Source organism: Haliotis rubra, unplaced genomic scaffold (genome assembly GCF_003918875.1).
Source record: "Haliotis rubra isolate DU_JTF1 unplaced genomic scaffold, ASM391887v1 Scf649, whole genome shotgun sequence".
Taxonomy (NCBI): Eukaryota; Metazoa; Mollusca; class Gastropoda; order Lepetellida; family Haliotidae; genus Haliotis; species Haliotis rubra.
In genome coordinates this window covers 335,912-346,026 of record NW_025767356.1, presented here as the reverse complement: position 1 = coordinate 346,026, position 10,115 = coordinate 335,912, and the positions used below count along the sequence as shown (strand labels likewise).

Here is a 10,115-nt window from a genome sequence, read left to right as displayed (position 1 = left end):
CTACCCACCCACCGATCAACCTACATTTGTACCGACCTACCTACCTACCTACCCACCCACCCACCGATCAACCTACATTTGTACCGACCTACCTACCTACCTAACCACCCACCCACCGATCAACATTCATTTGTACCTACCTACCTACTTACCTACCCACCCACTCACCTACTCACCTACCCAACCACCTACCCACCCACCCACCCACCTACCTACCTACCTACCTACCTACCTACCCACCCACCCTACCCACTCACCTAGCACCTACCCACCCACCACCCACCCACCCACCCACCCACCCACCCAACCAACCAACCACCTACTCACCTACCTACCTATGCAATTTGGAGATGATCTCATACATCCCCTGATCCTTTTGTTGATGACCAGTTGTAACTTCTTCTCTTCCGGGGAAGCTGCTGAATCCTAACGGTTTTATACGTGACACACACACATTCGCAATGGGTAAGCATATCCACACACAGAAACAAGATTGCCCCAAGATTACCTTCCATGTTTAAACATGACTTGTGTGATCCGGTTTAATTTGTAATGTAAATATGTTTACTGAGATGTTGATAAGAATTATTGTTCTTATTTATTGACTATATTCACGCAGGTTGTCAGCGGTGACCATGTAAACAACACTGTAATTATAAACTACTGTAAATAAAACTTCAAAATGAAATTGTTGTTTTTGCATGTTGTTCGATTTATTGTTGGGACACTACTCATAACATACAATTGTGTCACAAAGACAGTGTTCATAATCATGTGCGATATCACATTCGTTGGAACCTAACCTGTGTTGGCGTTTTGAAGAATCGCAGGGACATTTGTACATTTTCATGATATTCGTATACATGCACAGCGTATACTGACATTCATACCAGTCCAGTGTAATGTGGAGATACTCTCAGTGATTACTGACACTTAGCTATGTAGCTACGATACTGACGGACGTTTTACCAACTCCATTATTCTAATGCTTAATATACTTTACTTATATATCTGCGCGTAGATATAAAAGTACATTAAATTGTATGAATTACATTTAGCACCTGATATCATCACTGCCTGATAGCGTTTCATAACACATGCTCGTGATATAGTCCCAACAGTACAATCGACTTTGTCGTCGTTATTTGTCATATGTAATCATTATAGGAATGTGTCATATATAACAGTAATGTATCACAAAAAGGTAGATAAGAGCTATGTTTAAACTGCAAGGTTGTCGTTTTAGCTTACAATTTGCAAGTATGTCACTGCTGAAAGATGTGAGTCTACCGGTATAGCAGGCACATTGTCTTTTTCAGGGACGTACCGAGATCAATGCAACTACCACTGAGAACAAAACAAAAACCTCTCACATTTTGTACATTGTTTATTCAAGCCATGTATGTACTTTGTTAAACGTACATATAAACGTTAAATTCAGTGTGTCAACTCTTTCCGTGTTTCGTTTTACTTATCCTCTTATTCTCAGATCGTTTTGTAGTGGGGTACTTATCCATCTGATGTTGTCAATACACTGTTGTTGAACATTACACTGTCACAGAGCTGCAACCATATTCGTTGTAAGTCATAATTACGTCATCATGAGATGTGTCTGACAGATTGTCTACATCAATCCGACTGTAGTTTCCCCTTGTCAGGCAGCCAGTGCACATTCCACGGTTGAAGGAGTGCGACCGTTTTGCATCTCCAGACTTGACCTGGCTTGACTGGGCTGTTTGAACATTGCTAGGTCCACTGTCTTGATACAGGAACCGGGACAGTTCTGTCAGCAGTGTGGCTTGTAGGAGTCGGTGGTATCTGAAGTATCATCAAACGTGATAATCAAATGCTGATGACAAAGTGAAATATACACGTTTTTAAAGTGGAATGTCAACCGGAGAGCAATTGTTTGGGCAGGGTGTATTTTGCCAGGACCCTGCCACCTCATCTTCTGCCTCAGATTTCCCGAAAGTTGTAATAATATATTGCATCACATCGGATTTGTTATGGATGTCGAAGGGTTTTGTCGCTTATGTTTACATGTGAAGAAAAGTGCCTATGGTATGGGATTCTTGTTTATTATTTTATAATTATAATCTATTTATATAGGCTGCTCACAGGCGCTTTGTTTTTCCTTCGATCATAGGATGTCAGTCTTAACGGCACTTCGTATGATCATTCTCAACTTCCTGGGGATCATACAACGCTTGCAGCCACAAGGCGCACTAATGTGGTATTATATTAAGATATGTATTGAGGAATAGACTTAACATCCCCTTGGAACCACTGACATGAAATATAGACAGATGTCTATGTTGGTAACGGATAAAGGGATAGGTTCAGTCTAGAGTGTGATCGTGAACGAGTATTAATATTACGACAATATATCTAATAACGGAAATCCCTGCTCACTGAAACTACTCTTCTGGCTCAACCATATGTACACGAGGAAGAAGATGCGGACCGGGGCTCTGCGTCACAGCTGGACAAGGAAGTAAGTGATTTTAACTGTGTTTGATTAATATGACTAATGGCTGCCATCTTGTGAAAGAATGAGTAAAGCTCTGTGCAGATATTTTAACAGAGTTAGATATACACAAACAATACATTTGTCCGCTGTCTCACGTGTTCCATTAATTGGATCCGTAACAAGCATTGCGGGTGAACGAAGCGGTAAAATAAGCACAAGGGCATATTACGTCGAGTTGGACCCACCTTCGTAGCAGGATAACGATGATCAGAGCCATGCAGACCAACAACACGGCAGATGTTCCTACATACATACTTATGTCCGACATCTTTTACTGTAGTATAATATAATTATTTAAACCAGAAACACAGTCAATACGTCATTGCTTTGGAGGCTGTAAAACAAAGTGCGGTAACTGTTTCCTGATTTAATAAAAACTGTTTACATGAACACGTCCTCTTTGACTTAATATATTAAATGTTTCCATGGTCATGGACCCGTCAAATGACTGACTGGAAATCGAAACGTAATTCAACATGAATAATAAGGAAATAGTACATGACTAATAAACTCCTTTGAAATTTAACAAAAACATCGACAGAAGACGTTGAAACAAGTCGCTGTTTGATAGGTTGAAGCATTGCCCAGTACTCGACAACTGACGATATTTAACATAAATAATCACACCCAGAAAATAATCCGTCTGAGTTATCTGACGAAACATATTACGCTGGATTTAAAAGAAAAGATTGTGAAAGTAAGACACGTACAAGAAGGTATGTTCAGGACAATGAGTGTGGCATATTTTTCTCAACACATCTTTCGCTATCAGTAGATGTATATCTGAAGTAGATTTGTAGTGTTCCAGCTCACCAGTTGGAATGTATACAATAAAAGAAAGGTTATGCAATTTTCACGTTTTATTCCGGATACCCGACGTAAGCTGTATATGTTTACAATATTCATTTTCAGTTCATCAGTATGTGCTCTGGAAAATCAGAATTGATACAGGGGGAATGAGTGAGTGAGTGATTTGAGTTTTACGCCACTTGGTCTTCACACATTATACCCATGTGGGGAGTCGAACCTGGACCATTGGCGTGACGAGTGAATGCTTTAACCACAGGGCTACCCCACCGCACCAAATGATACATGAAGAATGTCAGTGTCTGATCACTAAAAGTTCAATAGAACCAGGGAATCCAATGGGTTTATGACCTCAGGTGTCACGTACGTTGTTCGGGTAGGGTCCACGTTATGTCGTGCACGAGCTTTGAGGATTCCCTCGTACAACAATGTCCGTATCGTACCATGTGCTGCCTCGATGACTCGCACCTGTTGTCAGTACAGGACTGTGCCCGTCATTACGCTCCATGTCTACAGACACATAGTGTTCGCTCAAGCTGACCCCTCGTCCAGGGTGGAAGGGTTTGGCGTACCCATCACTTCCAGACGATTTCCGTCCAGGTTTGGAAGAACTGTGACATGCTGGATGTAAGTGAGTCGTATGATATGGTGAACATAGATCCGCCACTCTGCTGAATTCTGCTATGGAGTCAAGGCATGGAGGTGTTTCTGTTCTGCCTGGATTTCTTAAACGATAAGGAGACATATTTCAATAATGTGAACATTCTTCCGGACTGTACATACATAATCAGTTATAATTTACATTTTGAATGAGATGAAAATATTAATAGAAGAAATTATTTGAAAATACTCCAGGTTTAACCGTCGGGTACAACATACATTATAAGCTACCATTAATTACACTGAGACATGCCAAGACGTTATAGTCAGATTGATTGATTGAAACATATTTTATTCAATTAAGAAACGGATTGGGCACAAGTGATCCAACCTTAAATAAGCCCTCTCCACATAGTTACAAGTGTATATTACAAAAAAGTTCAACAAGAGGCAGACAAAGGGTATAGATATGTACAGACAGAGTTATTTAAATCGTTTAGTGTTATGGATGTAGATATGTACACTTTTAAAAACATTTAAGATAAGACTATGTTTCAGTCCTCACTAGTTCGTATGTCAGCAATCCCATGAAACTCTGTACAACATGTGTCTACTGGGACACACACTCTACAACAACCTCAGAAAACTATTACAAAGTAAGAAGCAGGTAATAACCGAACGTGTACCTGCAGGTGATGCACGTGTTGATACTGGCGAGCAGGAGCAGGCATAGGAGAAGGGAGATAACCCCTGCCAGCGCTACGTAAGAGGCTACGAACAAAGATCAGTTGATAAGCTACGTATCCTGCAAATTATCAAGTATGAAGTACGCTATAGAGAGTAGTTCATGTTTTTTTGTAAACATAATGTAGAAAGTGTGGTAAGTTTCAGTAAAGGGACTGATGGAAATCCTGACAAACGGGTAATATAAGGTAATACAGCCATACATATGTGATCGAATGTTGGCTTCAAATTGAAAGAACAGTTTCAAAAATATGTTTTCTTTAAATCTATCGCTGACTTTTTTTCAAATCCAAATAGCTTAATCGTCCTTACTCTGCGAGTGAATTATTACTGCCAGGAGCTCCGCCGTGTCAAGTACATTTACCTGTTGTTGGTAACACAGTGGTCGCGATACAGTCAGTCCGTGCTTTCTGTTATCAAGACAATCCTATCACTGCGTGAATGGCAGGTTTTATGTAGAACATATAGATCGCCGGGTCTACTGTATTCTATTCTGATACCCCTGAACTAGACTTGCCCAAGTCTCAATAAGTTTAAATGAAAATTTATGAAAAAGTATAATTAACAGACTGGCATCTGTACTATCCGCTTATCTAGACTTGCCTCTTTGAAGGATAGAATTACTATACATCCATGGCTCAGCATTCAGTACAGCGTTGGACCTAGGTTACCCCTGAACGTCAGACGGTTGTAGCGTTGTATTACCACTGCTGTGCCTGTTTTAACTTCTTTAAAGGATTCAAATAATTTAATCTCAATTAAATTGCCTTTTGTCATATGTGTTCACTCCCTACAGCCGCTGAAGGACAGTACACATTTAAAAGGTCCTAAAGTATTACACTGGTTATTCAGCAATACGCACATACTGTTTGTCTCACCTGTGCGGACTAGCTCCGTGTTAGCCGTGCTCACAGCAAGCAACCAGTCGACAGACCAAGTGGAGTTCATTGCCGAACTCTTTATCAGTATAAAGAAACAGATACCGATATGTACATGGGTCAAATTAAACAGGGCAGGAGAAATATTTCCTTGTCAGTACAATGTTTGGTGATTACGTGAGTGGCGTGTCTAACATCCATACTTTATCCTTTAAAATGTCACGTGATGTGGGGCGGTGGGGGTAGCCCAGTGGTTAAAGCGCTCGCTCGTCACGCCGAAGGTCTGGGTTTGATCCCCACATGGGTACAATATGTGAAGCCCATTTCTGGTGTCCCCCGCCGTGATATTACTAAAAGCGGCGTCAAACCCAACTCACTCACTCACTCCTGTGATATCACACTGTTCGCATAAGAAACTTTACCTTGCATTAGATGAAATGGCAAATTATTTTTATGTTTTAGTCGCTTTTGTGTTGCATTTACATGGAGCAACATATCCATAAACCGTCACTTGTTTCAGCTTCCTGGGTTGTATAATGAGACATATGACCGTAATGGCATCCTCCCATTACGCAGACAGGCAGTTCGCAGACAACTTAAAACAACAACATTTCCGGTTCAATGACCACATTACCTACTACCTGTTACCTACACATTATAATAGAAAAGTCCAAATATATGCACAAGAAAAACAACTGAAGCTATATTATTTACTTTGAAAGGTGGCCGAAAAGACATTAATTTGAATTTTGATTGTTGCAATATGAAAACAGTTGATTTTCATAAACATTAGGGTTTAACCTTCTCGTCTAACTGGAGTTGGCATCCAAAGGATAGATGTTTGATTGAACAAGCCAATAGATTAGAAAAACTTAACCTTGAAGCAGCTAGAATAGTCACTGGTCTTCCAAGACATGCATCTTCCAGTTCGTTGTATGGAGGAAGTTAAATGGAGGAAGTTAAATGTTTAGCTCACAAGATTAAAATATATGACGAGTACACGTAATTATAATGATTTATTTAGAATACATGTAAAAAGCGACACATCATGTCAATGTGTCCTTGGATGTGAGAATGTTTTTCATTACTTCCTTGAATGTCCATTTAATACTATTCAAAGACATAAACTGTTAAATCTTTAGAAATATTGTTACAAATAAAAAAACTGATTGGTATTAATCTTATATTACAGGGCAAAACAACTTTGAGTAGAGAAGACAGATTATCATTGAATCACAACAAAGTTGTATTTACACACAATCAAACATGTCACTAACGAACCTGTTTCAGGCTCACTCTAATCTTCTCACTCGACAGTGGACTGTTCCATTATACCCGTAGGTGTTACCCTAATTAGTGAGTGAGTGAGTTTAGTTTTACGCCACACTCAGCAATATTCCAGCTATATGGCGGCGGTCTGTAAATAATCGAGTCTGGATCAGACAATCCAGTGATCAACAACATGAGTATCGATCTGCGCATTTGGGAACCGATGACATGTATCAACCAAGTCAGCGAGCCTGACCACTCGATCCCGTTAGTCGCCTCTTACGACAAGCATGGGTTACTGAAGAACAACATTCTAACCTGGACCTTCACGGGTATACCCTAATTAACCATCAAGTTCAGTGTCTGTCAATCGACTGTATGTCAATTGTGTGTCTGTCATTTAGGAGATAACCACGGTAACCTGACACGTGCGAAACACTGCTGGAAACATCATGATGTGGAAGGGGGTCAGCCATGGCCAGCGTGACACTGAATGAATAAGTAGTCGGCATGGACTAGTCGTGTAAGAGTTATGTCCCTTACTTGAGACAGGATCGTCTTACTATGGGTTTGAAATCGAAATTCGTCTTATTTTGTAGAAACTCAAGTTCAGTTGACTGGCAATCTAGGAGCGTGAAGTGTAAATATGGCATTATAGTTCACGACCTACGTACGCATCCCGGCATGTTAGGGACCGTTCATAATTTATGGCTAGTTGGGTGATGATGATTTTAAGGGAGGGTCACCTATTTTGTTCTGGGGAGTTAGGGGGGATCAGCAATTTTGTACACATGTACAAGAGGGGTCAGCAATTTTGTTCATAAAAGTATTAAAAAGATATGCTCAGATGTTATAGGAAGGGGAGGGAGTCATTGATTTTGTACATGATATGCAAGGGGGGTTACTTACTTTGTATGTAAATTTTCCGGGGGGGGGGGTCATTCACATTGTACATGCTTCTGCATAAAAATCATCATCATCATCATCATCATCACACACACACACACCCTTGCCATAAATTATGAACAGTCCCTACTCTGGCACTTGTGATATGCTAAAATAATGTTGTAAAAAGGGGAACCCTTCTCAGTCGGTATATTCAAAGGAAGCCAAGTTGTATCCGGTGTGGCATCCAGTCACAAGGAGATTACAGGCAGGACGGAAGCGCTGTCCTATATGTTACTACTGATACACGACGTCCTTGTGACGTACAGAGACACTTAAGTAAACATATCCCCAGTAAATAGAGCCGTCTCTTGTCCCTTGTCAAACATGTCCTTTAAGGAATGTGCGGAAGCCTTCTGATGATATATGCGAAACATTGTATAAATAAATACATTGAACAAAGTACAAACCATATGACTAACCCACCATTCAGTAATCGATACTGCGAACAAAGAGTAAGCAGCAAAATATTAAGATATCACTCACACGATAACATCAGTTATGATCAACAAATAAAGCTTTATTATTTAATTGAAGCCACATTGCCATGGACTACACATTCTTCGTGTCTGAAATTACACAAACATCATAACCATATCCATGACGGCACTGTGTATCACTTGAAAAGAATAATCAAAACAAAGAAATGAAGATAAATAAACACCCTGAAAGACCTAATCTTTTTTAAACGGCATAGTTGATCTAATTGACCAGATTTCTCTTTGAAAAAGACAAAGTAACTTCAATATGTACAGAAACACCATAAATCAGGGACATATCATCACTGAACAACCTCCCTTCATTCTCACGTGTCCAGGAAATATGTGTGACAAATTCTGTATTTTCTGTATTGACACGGCCAGGTGTCATCTGAACAAGATTCACGTTAAAAACTTGTACAGTGGAAATACGTGGGTGCTAGTGGTTTGTTGGGTGAACTAACCCAGGGACTCTATCTCAGCGAGGGTCACCTGTCAGGAAGTAGTAGTTAGTTTCACGTCAAAACGTCCAACCAGTTTTGTGTCTGACATTAAGGTCAGCTTTCACGAAGAAATGTTAATCAGTATATATTGTACTGCAAACTGACCGCGAGATGTATATTATGCTGGGACGTTCTGAACAATTCTACAATTTGCCCCACTGGTACGTTGTGACAGTTGTATTTCCACTGTGTGAATCATGCGGAAATATTTCACAAACGTATTGTAAATCAACAAAAATCTTACTATTTTTACGCAGTTTGAGTCATAAACATGTGCGCTCACTTCTTCCAACATTACATTGCATATGCCCTCAAACAAGGAAAACATAACTAACATAAAATATGGGAATTTGAAGTAGTCTAAACGATTTTGATGACAAAACAGTGAACAAGGCACATACATGATACACATATCATCCAGTTTTCAGGCTTAGCAAAAAAAATTCAAACACTCAGTTTGAGTTACGTTTACATGAATGTCCCATATCATTTCGCGACACCTAGTTGCATTTCTTATATACAAATACACACGTTTCCTATTGCTTCCTAGTGAGAACCGGTGTTGATATCCTATTACTTGTGTGCTTTAACAACATGGACATGCATATGATATAGCTACATTCATTCAGTGTGCACTAATCTATAGGGTACAGAGAACTGTAAAAATACAAACAAATGTTGTGTAGTTACGCCTGATTAACACCCACACGCACACACATACAAGCACACACACACACACACACACACACACAAATACATACACACTTTATATATACATACCTTGTCTACTGTCATATGCATGACCTAATTCTAAAAAATGTAATTTATTTTCAGTCAGCTATGAATCTGTTACAAAAATGATATAGAAGAGTTCCGGTTATTTCCTATGATCACGCTCGATTGTGTTTAACAATTTTGAACACAATCACTTACATCCAGACTGCTATATATAGAAGGCGTTTTGTTATAAGACGGAACTACATACAATGGGGCCCATACAATGCACGCATTGCTAAGCCGGCAGCGTGTGGCCAGCATGTCAAAGATGTAATACATCGGCAAGTCATCAGTCACACTGCAACACGAACTAGAAGGGAAAATTGTTTATGTGGCACTGTCGGTGTAAGAATGATCCTAGTGTAATACATTGCACATGTGTATGATCAGTGAGAGTCAGTGGTGTGAAAAAACAGACGTCAGGCAGGTTCTACAAAGAACTACAGTTCGTTTGAGACAAAATGGTACCGATGAATTGCAATCTAACACAAAAACAAATAGACATAAAAGAATCAAACCAACGCGGACTGCAATAAAAACAACAGACCAACTCTAGAAAAAAATCGCAAAAATACAAAAGTTG

At 39.7% G+C, this 10,115-nt stretch overlaps 2 protein-coding genes across 3 annotated transcripts; both read right to left on the bottom strand.

Annotated features, from left to right (window-relative positions):
* Positions 1–1,369: 1,369 nt before the first annotated feature.
* LOC124257049 lies at positions 1,370–3,009 on the bottom strand. The gene is made up of 2 exons (XM_046691029.1): positions 2,716–3,009; positions 1,370–1,818 (listed from the first exon to the last, which is right to left on the bottom strand). The coding sequence occupies exons 1-2, from the start codon at positions 2,796–2,798 to the stop codon at positions 1,548–1,550; spliced, it is 354 nt and encodes a 117-aa protein (XP_046546985.1). The 5' UTR covers positions 2,799–3,009; the 3' UTR covers positions 1,370–1,547.
* Positions 3,010–3,375: 366 nt separating this feature from the next.
* Positions 3,376–5,677, bottom strand: LOC124257048. 2 transcript variants are annotated; one of them, XM_046691027.1, is made up of 3 exons: positions 5,548–5,677; positions 4,624–4,708; positions 3,376–4,062 (listed from the first exon to the last, which is right to left on the bottom strand). In XM_046691027.1, the coding sequence occupies exons 1-3, from the start codon at positions 5,627–5,629 to the stop codon at positions 3,726–3,728; spliced, it is 504 nt and encodes a 167-aa protein (XP_046546983.1). In that variant the 5' UTR covers positions 5,630–5,677; the 3' UTR covers positions 3,376–3,725. The 2 variants fall into 2 exon arrangements, with proteins under 2 accessions (XP_046546983.1, XP_046546984.1); XM_046691028.1 differs by having other exon boundaries at positions 5,560–5,674.
* Positions 5,678–10,115: the final 4,438 nt, after the last annotated feature.